This window comes from Petaurus breviceps, unplaced genomic scaffold (assembly GCF_028583685.1).
Source record: "Petaurus breviceps papuanus isolate PSGF00001 unplaced genomic scaffold, PetGlider_PUasm1.0 174, whole genome shotgun sequence".
In the NCBI taxonomy this organism is placed as follows: Eukaryota; Metazoa; Chordata; class Mammalia; order Diprotodontia; family Petauridae; genus Petaurus; species Petaurus breviceps.
In genome coordinates this window covers 35,395,641-35,415,778 of record NW_027185761.1, presented here as the reverse complement: position 1 = coordinate 35,415,778, position 20,138 = coordinate 35,395,641, and the positions used below count along the sequence as shown (strand labels likewise).

At 34.7% G+C, this 20,138-nt stretch overlaps 1 protein-coding gene across 1 annotated transcript in view; it reads left to right on the top strand.

The window, feature by feature from the left end:
- The window catches only part of CNTN6 (contactin 6), a 517,724-nt gene that overhangs the window by 375,045 nt on the left and 122,541 nt on the right, over positions 1-20,138 (top strand). Inside the window, exon 11 of the mRNA XM_069084074.1 lies at positions 8,999-9,149. Coding sequence (XP_068940175.1) covers positions 8,999-9,149 — 151 coding nt within the window. The remainder of the gene's footprint in view (positions 1-8,998; positions 9,150-20,138) is intronic.

Here is a 20,138-nt window from a genome sequence, read left to right as displayed (position 1 = left end):
TCTCTCTCTCTCTCTCTCTCTCTCTCTCTCTCTCTCTCTCTCTCTGTGTCTCTCTCTCTCTCTCTCTCTCTCTCTCTCTCTCTCTCTGATTGTGTGTGTATGTCTCTGTCTCTCTTATACGTCTTATATATTATGATATGTAGAGTGTGTGTATGTGTATGTGTGTATGTAAAACCAAAAAATATATATATATATATATTTCCATTATTCATTCTCTGGAGGAGAATAGCATCTTCCCATAAGTCCTTTGTAGTTGATTTTAATGTTTATAATACCCAGAATAACTTAGTCATTCACAGTTATTTTTCCCAACAATATTGCTCTTCCTTTATTCAATGATTTCTTGGTTCTGCTCATTACACTGTTCATTACTTCATGCAAGTCTTTCCATGATTTTCTAAAATCAGTCTGCTATCATATCTTACAACACAGTAGTATTTAATCAGACTCATATAATACAACTTCTTTTGTCAGTCCCAAACTAATAGGCATCCCCTCAGGTTTCAGTTCTTTGCAACAACAAAGAAAGGTGCTATAAACATTTCAGAACATATGGTTTCTTTTCTTTCTCCCCTGATCAGCTTGGGAAACAAACCAAATAATGGTATTGCAGTACCAAATGGTATAAACTGTTTTACAACTCTTTGGGCATAATTCCATATTGTTCTCCAAAATGGGTGAATCAGTTCATAGTTTCACCAACCATGTATTAGAATCCCAATTTTTCACATTCTCTCCAACTTCTGTCATTTTTCTCTTCTATCATCTTAGTCAATCTGATATATGTGAGATTATATCTTAAAATTGTTTTAATTTTTATTTCTCTATTGAATAATTTAGTGCATTTTTCATATGACTATATGTAACTTTGATACTTTCATATATTGTTTAGGTTTTAATTATTTTTAATCTATTTTTTCATGGACCTTTACTGAATATAAGTTTTATTGCATTATAGTCTGAGAAAGATGTATTTAATATTTCTGCTTTTCTATATTTGGTGTCAGTTCTATGAACTAATAATGTACTTGTGCTGTTCCACTAAGAAAAAAAGTATATTTCTTTCCATTCTCCCTTAATTTTCTCCAGAAATCTAACATATCCAACATTTGTAAAATTTTATTCTTATCCTTAACTTACTCTTTATTTTATGGTTAGACTTAAGGGGAAGTTGAAGTCCCCCACTAAGATAGATTTACTGTTTCCTCCTGTAACCCATTTAACTTTTCCTTCAAGGATTTAAATATTATGCCATTTGGTACGTATATGTTTGCATTGATATTATTTCATTGTCTATGGCACTTTTTAGTAAAATTAAATCTTCCTGCTTACTTCTTTTAATTAGGTATATTTTTGTTTCAGCTTTGTCTGAGGTCATGATTGTTACCCCTGTTTTGCTTTGTTCTGCTTTATTTTTATTTCAGCTGAAGCATAATAGATTCTACTCCAGATCTTTACCTTTATTTTATTTGCCTCTCTGATTCAATTATGTTTCTTATAAAAACAAATTAAAAAGATTGTCAGATTAAAAATGTACTCTGATATATACTTCCACTTTATAGGTAAGTTCCTCCCAGTCATGTATACAATTATTATCACTATCTGTTCCTATGTTCTCCCTGTTTATACCCCCTCTATTTTTTGTCCTGTTCCTCTTCAAAAATCTTTTTTTTGCTTCTAACTACTGACTCCCTCAATCTACACCTCCCCTCCCATATTTTAACCTTTTCCGCTCCTACTTCCCAGTAAAGCAAGATGACATTCTAAACCCAATTGAGTTTGTACGTTATTCTACATTTGTGCTAATTCTAATGAAAGTAAAGTTCAAGTGTTGCCCACCCTTTTTCATCTTCCCCTTCACTGTAAAAGATTTTTCTTTCACATTTATTTTATGTGAAATAATTTGACTCATTCTACCTCTTCATCCCCCCTTTTCTCAGAATATCATTATTTCTCATGCCTTAATTTTATTATTTTTTAAATCATCCCAACATAATCAACAAACTGCCCTGCCCTCTTCTAATGTAGAATCATTTTTACTGTTCTAATAATGATAAAATTCTTAAGTATCTTAAAGACACTTTCATGTGTCTTTTTTTTCCATATAGAAAGTTAAACTGTTTAACCTTATTGAGCCCCTTATGATTTCTCTTGCATGTTTATCTTTTATACACTTCTCTTGTGTCTCATATTTCAAATCAGATTTTCTTTTCACCTCTGGTCTATTCATCAGGAATGTTACAAAATCCTCTATTTCATTAAATAGCCATTTTCCTTTGCAATGATTATACTCAATTTGCCTGGGTAATTTATTCTTTTTTTATTCTTTTTTATTTTTTAATTTTTTAAAGCAATTGGGGTTAAGTAACTTGCTCAAAGTTACACGGGTATTTATTATTTCTGGGTGTGGTGCTGAGTATCTGAGCCCGAATTTGATCCAGGTCATCCCAACACTGGAGCCGGTACTCTTACTCGCTGAGCCACCTGACTGCCCCTAAGCAATTGGGGTTAAGTAACTTGCTCAAGGTTACACGGCCAGGTGTTTCTGGGTGGGTGCTAAGTGTCTGAGCCCAAGATTCGATCTCCAGGTCTTCTCAACACTGGAGCCGGTGCTCTTACTCGCTGTGCTACCTGGCCGCCCCAGGTAATTTATTCTTGATTGCAATTCTAGCTCCTTTGCCCTCTGGAATATCACCTTCCAAGCATTATGATTATTTAATTTATAAGCTGATAAATCTTGTGTAATCCTGATTGTGGATCCATGATATTTGGTGTTTTTTATTTTTTCCTATCTGTTTAAAATAATTTCTCCTTTACTTAGGACACTGGAATTTGGTTGGAAAATTCCTGTGCATTTACATTTTGGGATTTTTAAGGAGGCAATTGATTCATTCAATTTTCATTTCATAATCTCATTCTAGGATATCATGGCAATTTTCCTTTATAATTTCTTGAAATATGATGTCTCAGTTCTTTTGTTCATCATGCTTTTAGGTAGTTCAAGAATTATTAAATGATCTCTTTTTTATTTTTCCAAGGTCAGTTTTTTTCTAATGGTATATTTCCCATTTTCTTCCACTTTTTTAATCTTTATTTTGTTTCATTGTTTCTTGATGACCCATAGAGTTATCAGCTTCTACTTGTCCAATTCTAATTATTTTATTGTTTTCAGTGAAATTGTGTACCTCTGTTTTCATTTGACCAATTCTGCTTTTAAAATTTAATTTGTTTCAGTATTTTTGTGCCTCATTTACCAAGCTATTGATTTGCTTTTCATAACTTTCTGGCATCGCTCTCATTTCTTTTTTGAAATTTTGCTGTGCTCTTATTTTTAAAATTATTTTTAGCCCTTCGAAAAATATTTTTGGGTCTGTGACCAATTAATATTTTTCTTTCAAGCTTTGCATGTACCTGTTTTAACTGAATTTTTTTCTTCTGAGTTTGTGTCTTGTTCTTTGTCACTCTAACTTTATATAATTGTTGTTGAGTAATTTCAGTTGTATCTAACTCTCTGTGCACCCATTTAGGGGTTTTCTTGCAAAGATACTAGAATGGTATGCCATTTCCTTCTCTAGCTTAGTTTAAAGAAAAGGAATCCAGGCAAACAGTGTTAAATTATTTGCCCATGGTTAAATTGCTAGTAAGTGTCTAAGTCTGGATTTGAACATTGGTCTTCCTGACTCTAGGGCTGGTGCTCTATCAACTGTGCCATTTGCTTGCTCCTAATTTTCTAAGGCCAGGTTATTATTTTTTTTGCTTATTTTCCCAATACATTTATTAACTTTCAATTTTATTAAAGTTGGGCTGTGGTTCCTTCCAGAAAGAGGCATTTCCCAAGCTTCAGGTTTTTTGTCTATTTTTTAAGAAATACTTGTGGGGCTCTGTCAATTTTTGGTTCTCGCAAAGTAGTATCGTCTAAAGAGAGTTTGGAAAGTACTCTCCTGGCCTGTGTTGTGACCTATAAGTGACCACAAGCAGTCTTCTCTGTCCTGGAACTGTGGCCAGGGCACCTGCTCTTCTTCACTGAAAATATTTCCCCTACTTATGACCCCAGAATTATAATTTGGCACCTGCTCTACTGTGGTTGAAAGTATCAGTCCTTTCTGTCTTAGATTTAAGACTAGAGTCTTGCCTTTCTTGTCAATGACCACAAACACTCTTCTCTAGACTGTAATCATGAACAAAATTCCTGCATCTTGCTGCTACAAGTGCTAGCATTACTTTACTCCCTGTCACTAAGACCTGAGACCTAGATATGTTCAATGCATCATTGTCCTGCTCACAGTACCATCAAAGAATAGCCTGTAATCTCCTTGTGATTAATAGTCTGACCTCATTGCCCACTATTGGATGAGAGCTCCTCAATCTTCTGTTGCCATTGATGAAGTCACTCTTCAGGCCATTTGCTGACTGGCTTGGTTGCAGCTTGTGCTGCACTGAGCTCCAGTCTCCACAACTCCATGGAGATAAGAGAGGATTCAATATAAAATGATAAATTTCCATTTAAAAAACTATTTAATAAATTCTACACATCGTTTTCAAAGCTGCCCAGGTTTTCTTTGCTTCCTTGTAGGCTTTCTTTTGATGTCTGCTTTGCACTTTTTACTTTATTTTTCCCCTCTCTCCCTCTTCCCCTGCCATAAAGAAGGCTACAATTAATTAATTAATTTCCTTCCAAACCTCTGAGTTTGTTTTGGGCTGAAGAGTTGTTTTGACAAATTTTCTTGGTTCAGCTCATCCAGAATTCTATTTAAGACATGATTTTAAAATTGTTTGGAGGGGAATTTGGGGGAGCTCAGGTGAGTCCCTGCCTTTACATGGTCATTTTGTCATTGTCAGTGTAACATTACATTGTCAATGTTAAAGATAAACATTGATCAAGTAAAGGAAGTTTACATCAAATATTAATTCATTATGGTATCCTCGAAGCAATGAAAGAATACCCTGATTCTCTCTTCTCCATTAGACTCTTAGAGTTCTCCATTAGAACACCTTGAGAGGAAAGGATGTGTATGTGTGTGTGTGTGTGTGTGTGTGTGTATCTGTGTGTGTTTAAGCTTTCTTTGTATCCCCATTGTTTAGCATAGGGCCTGGCACAGTGATTATGCTTAAAAATGTTTATGGACTGACTGATTTTCTGCTTCTTGATAAACATGAAGGAGGAACTCAAAGTTTATGGGAGCTACATCATCAAAAAAACCAAACTCATTATATTGAGAATTCACTCTGTCCGTAATTCCCTGTATCTAAGTTTTCAGAATAGCTAATAACTAATCACAGGGTTCTTGAAAAAATGATCCATCCTTGAAAGTAAGGAAAAAATTAATTATGTAAAAAAGCAGGGATAGTAATCATGATCTCAGACAAATTTAAAACTAAAATAGATTGAATGAAGAAAAATGGGAAACTATACTATGTGTCAGCAACGTTACTCAATATTATTTTAGACCCTTTAAAATATCTAGACAATATAAAGTAACTGGAAGTATACTTGCCAAAACAAACACAAGAACTCTATGAGCATAAAAATAAAACACATTTTATTAAAAAATAATCTAAATAATTGAGTTAGTATTTATTGTTCATAGGTAGGTAAAGACAATACAGAAAAAAATAACAATTTTACCAAATTAATCTATCTAATGCATTCCAATTAAATTACTAAGAAAAATTTGAACTTAAAGAAAAAAATAACAAAATTCATTTGGAAATATAAAAGGTCAGGAACTTCAAAGAAACTGGGAGAGTTGGAGGTTGGGGAAAGGAAGATATAAAGACAGCAGATTCAGCAGTGTCAAATCCAAAACTACATTATAAGGTGAGAACATGGTTGAAGTGTTAAAGGGAGAATTCTTATTATTTTAAATTAAAAATTTTCTTGTATAAATAAAACCTGTGCAGTCAAAAAGAGAAGAAATAGAGTAAATTATGTTTGTGCGTGTGTGTGTGTAGGGGGGAATTTCATAGACAAATTCTCAGGTAGGATGCAATTGGGTTGGAATATTAATATGGTTTAGTAAATGATGAACTGGTTAATTTAGAAAAAAACATGGAAAGAATTGGATTTATGAAAAAAGATGCTATCCACCTTCAGAGAAACAGATGACTAGTAAAAATTAGCATCATATGGTCTTACATATATGTATATGAGTGTATATGTGTTGTTTATAGATATGTATGTATTTCTCTATATATCCAAACTTAATTGTAGCCTTCTTTATGGCAGGGGAAGAGGGAGAGAGGGGAAAAATAAAGTAAAAAGTGCAAAGCAGACATCAAAAGAAAGCCTACAAGGAAGCAAAGAAAACCTGGGCAGCTTTGAAAACGATGTGTAGAATTTATTAAATAGTTTTTTAAATGGAAATTTATCATTTTATATTGAATCCTCTCTTATATTTTTGCTATGTGCATGCACATTTTTTCTTTTCTCGTTTTGTATTTAAATTTTAAACATTTTTAAAAGAAAGAAATAAAAATATTTTAAAACAGTTATCCTAGAAATTTCAAGAAACTTCCTAAAGTTACCAGAATATCCCTGCACACAGATCCTTCCTTCTCCAATTCACATCATACACATCCATTGGAGTTCTTTAGCTAATACCTTGCTATGATAGACAGTACCATGTACTAGACAGAGGTCCAGTATTTCTGTTAGGAAGAATTGGTGTTCTTGCTTCTGACATATCCTATATAGATCAGAGTAATTCACTTTATCTTTGCACTCAGGCAATAGTCTAATAATATAATCTAGAGATAAATTGTGAATTTACATGTGTAGGGAAACTTTTCGCTTAAAGTATTTCCTGCAATGATGAAAACTGCCTTCTGCCCTTTTCCCCCACAATCCTTTGGTAATCAGGGGGATAGACCTGGCATTCATATTACACTTGCAAGTGCCATGCTGTATGATTTCTCATTGATACTAACAACAACTGCTATTTTACAGTTGAAAGTAAGACCAACAGAAGTTAAATAACACGTTCAGAGTCACATAATTTGAAAGTATCTTAGGTCTTACTGACTCTAGCCACCACTCTCTTTCCATTGTACTACCTAGCTACCTGCCGGTGATTGGGTAATTCACCGGCTAGGTCATTTCAATTAGACTGACTTTTGAAGACTTCACAGTCTACCCCAATCATGCTTTCAAGCTTTCTCATGAATCAAACAAATTCTTACCACTTATTTGGCTTTATTTTTAAAATTTATTTATTTACATTTCATTTAAAACATTCAGCTTCACAATCCCTAGAGTTTCAAATTTTCTCCACCTCCCTTTCCTCCTCCCCCCTCTGTAGCAGCATGGAATCAAATATAGGATCTACAAATACCTTCATATTAAACATTATTCAAGTTTTACAGAAGGGTTATAACCAGTGGAGTAAACAATGGGAAAAAAGGGGACAAAACACATAAGAGAGAGAGCAAGTTTTTTGTTTTTTTTTTTGTTTGTTTGATTCAATCTGCATTCAGACTCTGCAGTTCTTTCTGTGGATGTGGATATCTCTTTTCATTTGAGTCATTTGTAGTTGTCTTCTAACCTTATATTGCTGAGAGGAGCCCAGTCTGTCAAAGTTAGTCATCACAATATGATGTATTTGTAATTGTGTACAAAGTTCTCCTGGTTCTGCTCTTCTCACTCAGATTCAGTTTATTTAAGTCTCTCTAGGTTATTATGAAGTCCATCTGTTCCTCATTTCTTATAGCACAATAGTTTTTCCATTACATTCACATACCACAATTTGGTTAGTCATGCCCCAATTGATGGGCATCCCCTTGATTTCCAGTTGTTTGTCAACACAAGAAGAGCTGCAATTAATTTGTTGGACATAAGGGTCCTTTTCCCACTTCTATATTTTTGGCTTTATTGTATTTTGTTCATGCTACCCTCTCTGCGTAGAATGCATTAAATTCATTTGTTAGCTCCCTATATCCAATAAATTCTAAAGGACCCCGTTTACATACCAACGTCTTCATGATGTCTTCTTGACCACTCCAATCTTAAAGTGAATGTTTTTTGTCTCAACTCCTACAACGTTAAATGCATACTCCTAACATGTTTTCCTAAAACAATTTGCAGATATTTAAAAGTCTTTTCTTTGATACAAGATTGTAAACTTCTTGAAAGATAGTGGCAATGCTATTTATAATTTTGAGTGTACGTTTCTATGAGTTGCTGTTCCAACAGTGAAATGAGCACTGGGATTTGGAGTCAGAGTTTTTAAATTCCAATCTTAACTCAAATACACACTGTATTGACAACAGTAGCAGCATCAATAAAGCACCATTTATAAATTTCTTTAAAGTTTGCAAAACTTTTTATCATATACTAATTTAAATATTCATTTGACCTTCATAGCAACCCTGTAGGTAGGTGCTATTATATTCCTCATTTTGCAGACAAGGAAGTTGAGGGCTAGACAAGATAAGCAACTTTCCCAGGGTAACATAGTTTTTACATGTCTATGGAAGGATCCAAACACAAGTCCTTCTTACATCAAGCCCCATTTTTTTTTATGGGCCCCACTGAACCACCTAGTGATTGAGTTGAAGGATTCAACTATCTTACCTTTTATTTATTTATTTTTTTAATCTCCGGCCCCCAGACCAGTGCCCAATTCAAAGTAAGAATTTTATACATGCATTTTAAATTGAATTGAAATGGAAATTAATTGATTCATTTCTTCCTCAATATGTTTCCTAGCACAATGTCTTTGATGCCACAATTCAGTTTGCTTCCATCAGCATGTATTAAGTGATGTTGTATACCAGACCTGGTGCTATGTCCAGGACATATAAATACACAAATGAAAGATTTTTTTTTGTTCTCAAGAAACTTTTATTATGCTGAGTGCACAGATAAACAAATTTAAAGAAAATAAAAAAACAACAACACAGAGTAATTTGGGGGCATAGGTACCCGATAAATATATGTGCGGTCAATGGAAGAATCGAGGGCTTTATTTTTTAGTGATTTTATTTTGGTTGTTGTTTTTAGCCTCAGCCCCTGATTTCTCCAAAAAGCCCCTGCAAAAGATCTCTGTTGTTCAAGTTGGTGGAGATGTTACGATTGTATGTAAACCAGAGGCTTCACCCAGAGCAGTTGTTTCTTGGAAAAAAGACTCAGAGATGATCAGACAAAGCAAAAGGTAATTCAGACTTATTTTTTTTACTATCTCAAAATATTCTTTCATGAGAAAACTTCTTCCAGTATGAGAGAACTTGGTAGGTTGTTATAAATTATTCAAACATTATCTACTTATTTTTCACTTTCAACAGCATAGTCACAAGGGGAAAATTATAATATTTTACATGATTATAATTAGGGTCTGCTATTAGTTGTAAGCCCTATGTCTATAGATTCACTACAACAAAAGATGGTTTAATGCAATCTTTTAACACATGAATTTGTGTTTTTTTTTCAAAATCTCTTAAGAATTTTTCTCCAGCTCAAGGGCTTTCTAAAACTGCCATGCTGAGAAATCAGGAAGGAAAACAGTACACATAGGAGACATACTTATGCATACACACCTGGTGCTGTGATCCCTAAATGGTCACACAGGTGCTCACTCCATGACAAAATGGATTCATCACGGGGGAAAAAAATGAAGATAGAACTGTGTAGGGAATGAAAAAAAAGTTTGCTTTCCCTAATGACAAGGACAGAAAATATACCTGAATGAATATGGATGGATATGTTCTCCATGGGATTGTGGAAAGATAGTACACTGTTCCCATTTAAGTCTGACACATTAAAAAACAAGTATTAGGTAAATCTTAACGTGAAACAGACTAGTTGAACTTGAGTATTTAAGGATAAGGAAATGGTGGAATGGCCATTACTGAAGGATAGACGTTAATGGCTCAGTGTCCATGTGGTAGGTGGTTTCCACCAAGATTCCCCTAGAGATCTGTGCATTGTGTTATCTTATTTGACATGTTAAATAATGATGAAGGATGGATGAAGGCCTACTTTAGGCAGTTTATCAAATTTGTAAATGGCACAGAGTCAGGAGAATGGCATATTCAGTACCTGAATGGAAGCTAACAAAACAGAACATTGGACTACATTTATTTAGATTGAATGTATTAGGGATAAATGCAAAATCTTAAATGATTTAAAAAAAGATTCATGAATACTATATGTAAGAGGTTTGACTAGTGAAGAGTTCAACTGAAAACAATATCTGGAAGTTTTAATATGTTACAAGTTCAGTATGGGTAAAAGTATCCCAAGGCAGCTAATGCAATTTTATACTGCCTTCAGAGAGACATAAAATACAGGATTAAGAAATTGATAGTTCTGTTCTATTGTGCACACCTCAGTCCACAAGTAAAATATTCTGAGAGCTCCCTTTTAGAAAGCACATTGCTGAGATGAACTATTTAGAGAACGGCAACCAGAACGGTGAATGACCTTGTGTTCATTGCATTTGAAGATCAATTGAATGAATTGAGCATATTCAGCCTGGGGAAGAGAAGATTTGGGAATGGGAGTATGCTAGCTGTACTGTTCTACTTAAAGGGCTGCCATGCTGAAGAGAGAAACAGCTGATAAAATGAAAAAAAAAAAAGGCCACATTTTAAATAAAGAATTTGCGTTCAAAGCTTCTCAGTAATAGATATTCGGGCTAACCTTACCTTTGACAGTTATTACAGACTGACCTTTGCCTAAGTAACTTATATGAGCTTCTGTTTCCTAATTATTCAAAAAGATAATAATAACTTAGTACCTCAAAATATTGTTTTAAGATACAAATGAGGGAGCAGCCAGGTAGCACAGTGAGTAAGAGCACCGGCTCCAGTGTCGGGATGACCTGGGGATCGAATCTGGGCTCAGGCACTTAGCACCCACCCAGAAACACCTGGCTGTGTAACCTTTAGCCCCAATTGCTTTAAAAAAAAAGATACAAATGAGAAAATTCCTGAAAGCACTTTGCAAATTCTATCATGCTGTATAAATGCCATTTATTGCTATCTTCTTTGTCTTTTAAAATGGACCTTTGTTCAATTTATTATAGTACTAGAGAACATGTATTGGGGTTGGGAAGAATACCTGCCCTCAGGCATTTAAAGTGTAGCCATGATGTAGTTATGTTCAGATTGTCCCAGGGGACAGACTTAAGAGCAGTGGGTTGGAATTGCAAAGGGGGCAGAGTTACATTTGATTGCAGAAATGGTTTCTAGCAATTAGAGTCACTGTAGGGTGAGTAGGACTATCTGCGGAGGGAGAAGTGACACCACCCCAGCTGCAAAGAACCTACTTCACTACAGGCCTTCAAGAAAATCTCTAAAACCACTTGGTTGGTCTGTTTTCCAGGTGTAGGCTAGGCAAAGTGATGTCTAAGATCTTCGCGAAACCTGAGATTCTGAAATTGATTCTGTGACTAGATAATTAAAAACACTTTAAAACTCTGAACAGAAGGCAATCTATTTTGTTTAAGAATTAATGTAACAAGTTAGCTAATTGGCTGCAAAGAAACAGCTTACAATGTTCTGAAGAGACTCAGTCATGTAATGTTTCACAGATTTCCCAAACTGTGACCTGATAATTTTAAATCTATTGTATTTATTACTGGGTTTCTAGGAAACAAAACTCTAAAATCAGTGAAGAATTCCCTCCTGTAATAGAAGAACATTCTATGACACCCAATCCCAGCTTTAGGTATCCTGATTTCACTGGCAATAAAGCATGTTTCTATCTATGCTTCTTGCACACACACACACACACACACACACACACACACACACACACAAATTGGCTTATTTAAAATCTTACCTGTAGGTGATAGCCCATTTCATCTTTGCTTATTGCTTGCATTCCTTGAGATGGACTGATCTTATACAAACACCCATGTGTATGTGTATTTGCAGGGGTATATGTATGTGTATATATAAAAATGTAAATGTATTTACACATAGTAATGATGTCTATATATACATACATGTGAATATACACATGCATTGTGTGCATTTGTGTATGTAAATATGTTTACACATAGGAATAATGTTTATGTATACATACATGTGGATATATACATACCTGTGTGTGCATGTGTGTATCTATAAACACATGAAGCGTCAATCCTCGACTTTTGTGGAAGTGATGTTCCTAGAAACAAGGGAAAAGTAAAAATAACTACAAGAAAAACAGGAATGTCGATCCATTAAACCTCTGGCAACCAGGGGTTAGGTTTCCACAAGCACCAAACACTGTGATCTTTCACTAGAGACAGTCAGAAATTCATCATTATAATTATACTATTTATTATAATTATATAATATAATATAAATAAATTATACAATTTATGATAATTATATACTTTTTCATAGCATTCATTCTGACAATACTCACTTTTCCTGACATAGCCACCATGAATTAGTCCATAAAATGTGGGGAAAGAAGACTACAATGGATAGGGGGGCCAGGGGCAGGAAGGCCAAAAGAACCACGTGGTGGGCAAGGGGAAACACCTGCCCCTGTTGTTCTTTCACCTTGGAGGTTGAGCGGTGCCTGGGCAGAAAGTACATGCCTCTGAGTGAATCCTGCGTTCCCAGGGTCCCACATCAGAGCTTCAGCCCTGCCTTTCTGGCAGGGTGGACAAGTCTGGTTCTTCTAAGCTGCTCCACCACAGGCTCGCGTACGTTCAGATCCAGGGGTAGTGGGGGAACCCAACATTGACTTGGTCCCATCAGCACCAGGTGGAGGGTGAGGAACACCTTCTAATTGTTCCCTACAACTCATCACCATGGACATTCACAGATGCCGCAGGGAAAGTAAAAATGAAGTTACCAATAAAATCACATGACCACAATTACACAAATGATGAGAAGTGATTTTGTGTGGACTTACACACACATATAAAAATATTGATACTTATATGTATATATACATACATGTACTTCCACATCCACATGTATGTGAGTATGTGTTTGTTGGTGCATATGAAATTTTTTCTGTGCTTATGGATGGGAATAGACCTGGGAACCCCCACAAATTCCATGCTTAATGACTTTTTTCAGTCATGTTCAACTCTTCATGTTCTCATTTGGGATTTTCTTGACAAAGATACATAAGTGCTTTGTCATTTCTGTCTCCAGTTCCTTTTACAGGTGATGAAACTGAGGCAAATAGGGTTAAGTGACATGTCCAAGGTCACACAGGTAATAAGAGTCAGATTTGAACTTAGGAAAATGAGTGTTTGTGACTCCAGGCCTGGCACTCTATCTACTGCACCACCTAGTTGTCCCTGCTTAGGACTTCTATTAACTATAAAAACTTTAATATTAATTCAATGGTCTTAAGCATCAAATACCTAGATTCATTTAGTAGGTGATTTGAAACTAGCAATGCTGGTATTCAAAGTATAATATATATTATATTTATATAATAGTATTTATTGACATATTATAATTACTGGGCAGCAGGGTTGTGCAGTGGATAGAGTTCTGGTCCTGGAGTTGAGAGTACCTAAGTTCAAATCTGGCCTCAGCTTTACTAGCTTACTAGCTGTCTGACCCTGGGCAAGTCACTTAACCATATTTCCCTTATTTCCTCACCTGTAAAAATGAACTGGAGAAGAAAATGACAAACCACACCAATATCTTTGCAAAGAAAATCCCAAAAGATATAACAGAGAATCCAACACAACCGAAACTAGTCAAGAACATCAAATTATATTAATTATATTATAGTAATAGATAAATATATTTTATACATCATATTGAAGAGTGATATGGGACTAATATGGGGAAGTTAGAAGAGTCTATATCTCTTAAACCATAATGTCAGCCCAGTCTATAACTAGGAACAGTCTTATTGTTATTATCATTTTCCATTCTGCCAATATTGATATATAACTCTACCAAATAATATCTTCACATAAAAGATGCTTCAGAACTCCAGTCAAACTAGATTACCAAGAAAAATTGATTTTGTTGAATTTTATTTTACAGGTGAGGGAACTGAGTCCCATAAAGTTAAAGTGACTTACCCAAGCGAAACTATGTAATAAATAGTGAATCTGAGATTTGAACTCTAAATGCAGTGTCCTTTCCAGTGCATCTTGCTGCTTCTCAAAATATAATGGAATTCTAGAAGAAACAATCAGGCAATGGTTTATTATATTGACAATTCCTGAAAGGTACATGAAACTCCTCAGAACACTGGGATGACTGAGAAACCCTCTATGTGCCAGAGAGCTTTTTTGAATGACTATTTTACAACATTAGACTTTGGCACCTTTCATGAATAAAATTCAATCACCTAGAATGTTCTGGGATTATATTTTGTTCAAGATCCTGGATTAGGTGAATAAATATCTTCAACTGACTGATTTGCTCCTCTCAAATACCAATCCCTGGAAATTTTAGGGATATTAGAATTAGCTTTTCAATCCTTAGATATGGATACATGTTAAGATCCTTTGAGTTAATCTGAGTGAAGTTCATTCATTTGTATCTTCATTGATACTCCTTTTATGATTCTATGTGGGTAGCAAACATGCTTATTGTAAATCGTTTTGAAATTTTTTTATCATCCTCAAACTAAGTACCATTTCTCTAGCCCTCAGGTGAAGTGTGAAAGATTGGTTGTAATTGAGTGGGAAGAGGAATTTTCTTCAGATCAAAGACTTGTAGAGAAGTGGGATAAAAACACCTTTGCTATATTTCCTAAATGAGCAAAACATGTATAATAAGTAATTATGATGGGGCGGCCAGGTAGCCCAGCGAGTAAGAGCACCGGCTCCAGTGTTGAGAAGACCTGGAGATCGAATCCCAGGCTCAGACACTTAGCACCCACCCAGAAATACCTGGCCGTGTAACCTTGAGCAACTTACTTAACACCAATTGCTTAGGGGCAGCCAGGTGGCTCAGTGAGTAAGAGCACTGGCTCCAGTGTCGGGATGACCTGGATCAAATCTGGGCTCAGATACTCAGCATCACACCCAGAAATAACTGGCCGTGTAACCTTGAGCAAGTTACTTAACCCCGATTGTTTTAATAATAAATGAATAATTATGTCTCTGCTTCCCTTCTACTTACATGAAATTCGTATAACTAAAGATAAAAACGTGTATTTCTCTAAATTCCTTAAAAGATCTCCTTTGTTGTTAATTCAGTCTGTATGTGTTAATAGAGGTAGGGATTTTTTCAATTAAATAAACATTTATCAATGAAAAGTGTGCTAGTCAGAGTCAGAAAAGATCTAGGTTCAAATCTTGGCTCTAATTACTACTAGTAATGTAGCCATGGGTAAAACATTTAACCTCTCTGAACCTCAGATTCCTCATTTGTAGAAGTAAAATGAAAATTGATCTCAAAAGATTATTATGAAGATTAAAGAAAGGATGCAGTGGATAGTTTGTTCAATTTGTATAGATTTGGTTTCCAATCCCATCATCGACACTTAAGTAATCCCTAGAAAGTCATTTAAACATACTGAGCCTCAGTACTCTAATATGCCAAATGAGTTAAGTTATGTCTATCTCATGTGGTTGCTGTGAGAATTAAAATGATACTATTTTTAAAGTGTTTTACAAGCTTTAAATATAAAATAATATTATCATAACACATATAAAGTGTTTGGCAAACATAAAAGTAGCATATAAATGGCAGATAATTTCCTTAGGTTCACAATGCAGCCCACTGGATTTCTCTCTCTCTCTCTCTCTCTCTCTCTCTCTCTCTCTCTCTCTCTCTCCCTTTCTGTCTCTCCGTCTCTCTCTCCCTCTGTCTTTCCGTCTCTCTCTCTCTCTGTCTGTCTGTCTGTCTCTGTCTGTCTGTCTGTCTGTCTCTCTGTCTCTCTCTCTCCCTCTCTCTCTCTGTCTCTGTCTGTCTGTCTGTCTGTCTCTCCCTGTCTCTCTCACATGTCATTTCTCGTTGTTCTGCTTCTGACTCCTCTTACTCTCCATTTCTTTCTTTCTGACCCCTCTCCTTTCTCAGTATCCCCTCTCTCTCTCTCCTTCTCTTTCTCACCTGGAAGAGCTATGTTACCAACCATCTCTGTCAGACAACCCACAATGGAAGTTTGGGGTGGCTCTCCAAATGGTCTTGTTGCACCATTAATTTTCAGAGTCTTAGTATCAACAGTGATATTCAAAACATACGTCTTCATTCTAAACTATACATCCACATGTATCGACTTTTTCCTTCCCATTTATAAAAATCAGTCAAAATTACATTCTTACCTCTTAAACATGAATCATTTATTAAGTAATAAGTAAGAATTTTTTTTAACATAATGCTCACTAAATGGAAAGTAAAAGAAGAAATAATCAGGACACGAGTTCACCCAAAAGACTCGATTTTTTTTTCCTATGATGAATGTACATAGTATCTTAGATGTATTGTTCAGCAAATTGGAAAAGTAATGGTGCTTAACTTATATAAATCTAATGAGTCACTTGAATAGGAAAATCCATAGGTTTGAAAAAACTCATATTCTGTACCGCAGGCTTTGATATATTTGGTATCTTGAATGACACATCACCTACTTGGTGGTACTGTTTCTCTCCATGTTCAATCATCTACTAAATTAATCTAGTTTTCTGATGCTATGAAGTCCTTGAAGTAATTTTAAGCTCTTTTAGCTAGCAGTACTTATAAGTGTAGAGTTTTCAGAGCTTCATGCTCACCCATATAGGTATTGAACAACCATGAAACTTAGTGTAAAAGAGTTCCATTTAATCTTTATATTTGCAAACTATTATGGCAAGCCCCATACAGACTTTAAAGTATTTTGACTTCTCAAGTCACAGAAGGTAAAAAAGGACAATGTAGACAATTTTCTGAGGCATAGTGTAGATGATGATAGAGTCTATGTCTACTTAGCTCTTTAAACAGAATTGATTAACACTCTTTCCAGTCAGCTTTCAAAATCAAAGATATTCCCCTAATCATAAAAGTTCCCTGCATTCACTTCAGAAAACTGATCACAGCAGTGCTTAGCTACTTTGACCTTCTTAGTTCTTTTAGCTACTGTTACTGTGTTTCAATTTCTCTTCAACTGGCTTCTCATCTTAATGGATTGTTGTTTTCTATATGTAATTTCTCTCATTGACTCCTCTGAGTCTTTTTAGGTAACTTTGGATGCTTCAAATCAAGATCTTTTCATGTTTAATGAACCATGTTTAGGTTAAACAAAACAAAAACCTATTAGTTTCTGTCTGATTTTATACATATATACATACTCATGTCCCATTGTGAGCAAAAAGTTCTTTGATTCAGACATTCCCAAAAAAGTCCTGAAAAAAAAGCATATATAATCTAGCAATTTATAATTTAGCATGGTACTTTAGTACAGTATTTTGGTCATCTCTAACAAATGATCAGCACTGTTTTCTCTGAGGGATATGCTGTCATTCCCTTTCTCTCAGAATGGTATACCTCTTCTCAAAAACACTTTTAACTGAGTGGCTGTTCTTCCCTCAGATTTGTTTATATTTCTCCTAGAGCTGCTTTTTCTGCTTCTCACAAAAAATATCACTTCTTCCTCTTTGAATAAATTGTTCAAATAAGAAAAAAGAAGCATTTCATAATAGAAAAATAAAATTAAAAGTATAGAATATAAAATATCCTTAGAAATATTTTTTTCTAACTCCACTTTTTCGTTGAATAAAATGAGACTTAGAAGTATCAAATATCTTGACACAATCATCCTTAGGAAGTGTAAGAGCTAAAATTTTAACTCCCTCTTTTGCTCTAAATTCAAAAATCTTTAGTTAACAAGGAATAATGGTTAATTAGCATGCTGGATTTGGAAAAATGATGACCCAACTTCAATTTCTGGTCTATTATTATTATTACTCAATCAATGCTATGAGTTATCATAATAAAAACAATTAGAAAATATTAGACTGCTAATATTAACAGAATATTGGTACACTCTTGCTATTTCTATAGAACACAGAGCCTTGTGTCTCTTTAGGATTTTTTTTTTCTTTTGGCTTTCTCTTCTTTCCCTGATCACCATATCTACTGACTCCTTAAATACATACATAGCTTTTTCTCTGTATTGTAGAATTCTGGTTTATGAAAGTGCAAGGGCATTCATTTATGTTCTGTTAGAGTGAAACTTTAGAATCACTTTATTAAAAGAGGCAGAGCTAATCAATAAAACTAGACCCACTGCACAGAGCATCATGTTTTATAATATAAACTCTCGTGGTGTTTTTTTTCTTCCTATGCTATAGCTTTCCAACAACTCTTAGTTTGAATCTGAATAAATGGGCAAAATGATTTTTCTTATTGTTCTCCTTAATTAATTTTTAATGCAAAGATCTTATAAGGCTATGAATACATAGCAGATGTAGAATTGGTAGCAAATGAATACTACAATGGGTAGTTATCTATAAAAAATTTAGAAGGAAGTTAGGATCACTGTGTAATAATGGGGGCTGTGTAGTATGGTGAAAAGAATACTGGACCTACCATGAAGTCCGAAGTATCCAATTCAAAGATAGATTTGACTTTGAGTCCCCATTGACCAAGCCTTTCAATCACTTTATCCCCAAAATGAGCATGAAAACAGTAGGTATAGTACTTATGTAACAGGACTTCTGTGAGGATAAAAAATAATAATATATTTGAAAGGCATTCTAAAGGTTTTTTTTTCTTTTTAATTTAATAGAATTACAAGTCAGATGATATCTTTTCAAGCCTTGAATTTTATATTTGATGTAAATAAGGCCTAATCAGGTTAAGTGACTTACCCAAGCATACGTTGATTTTGCATGGAAGTGAATTTGAATCTAGTCCTCTGACTCACATTGCTGCTATGCAATATTTTAATTGCCATTAAAGTGATATACTAAAGGTAGCTAGAGATAGATGGATAGATAAATAGATAGATAGACAGATAGATAGATAGACAGATATCTTTATTATTACCAACAAAAAACATTTTTGCAGATAATTGTATAGCAATTGCACTCAGAACTGGGTTTGTCATTTTGATCCACTCATCTAATATCTTTTAGCTCATCTCCATTTATAAAACAACTGCCTTAAGTTATAGTCCTTATCACTTCTCACGGGAATATTGTAATAGTATTATAACTACTCTCTGTATCTCATGACTCCCATGCTAATCCATCCCTCCCAAAACTGCCAAAGTGATTTTCCTAAAGTCAGTCAATAACACTACTATGTGCCAGGCGCTGTGCTACATCCTGGGAATTGAGAGAAAGGCAAAAGATAATCCACTCTGTCCAGTGGATTGTCAATTTAATGGGGGAAGACTATGCATAGAAATAAGCTAAAAGGGACATGGTGCGCTGGAGGGAGCTTACAAAGCCCAAAGGAAGGCTGCTGGGTAAGAAATGAAGAGATGGTTCCATGATCCAGCTAGTTACAGTAAGGAATGCTTTCCCTGCAAATTGGGAAGTCTTTTATCGCACCTGCGATATGCCTTTTGAATGGATTTCAACCATTTTATAATAGAACCCTTAAATAGGTTGAATGCAAAAGGAAACTAGTCATGAAAAGTAAAAATGTTTTTTTTTTTTTTATACTTGAGCCAATATGTTCTACTGGAAATGGGATAATAATAGAAAGGAGGAAAGCCAGATTATATATTCTCTTTTGCTCACTGATTGTGTGACCTTGGCAAGTTTCACCCTTTCTAGATGTTAATTCACATGTTTAAAATGGAGATAGTAATATCAAAATTTCCAGAAAGCTTAATTATTTTAATATCTTTTCCAGGTTTAATATATATGATCCTATTGTAAAATAATTGTAAAGCATTATAACTGACTTAATAATGGTACAAAATTTTTTATTAGTTTCATTTCTTTTTTTAGTGAGAAAAATGTGATCAAATACCTTCACTTTTTGTTTCTTTTCTTTTTTTTCCATTTGGTACTTTATTTTTTCCCAGTTACATGGTGTGATAGTAATGGAATGTGGAGATTCCCCTGTATTGGGCTTGGTTTTCAAATTGATTGTGTTAAAACCCAGAGCTTGTTAATCTCACGTGTGGGATGGACTTGTAGATGTGAAAAGAAAGTCCTGAACTGGGAGGAGCTGGTGACGTAGATTTGGAGAGACAAGAGAGAGGCAGAAGATCTTTTTTGGAAGCAGCACCTCGTGGAGAGAGAGAGAGACTAAGAGAATTGCTGGTGGCCACTTTGAAT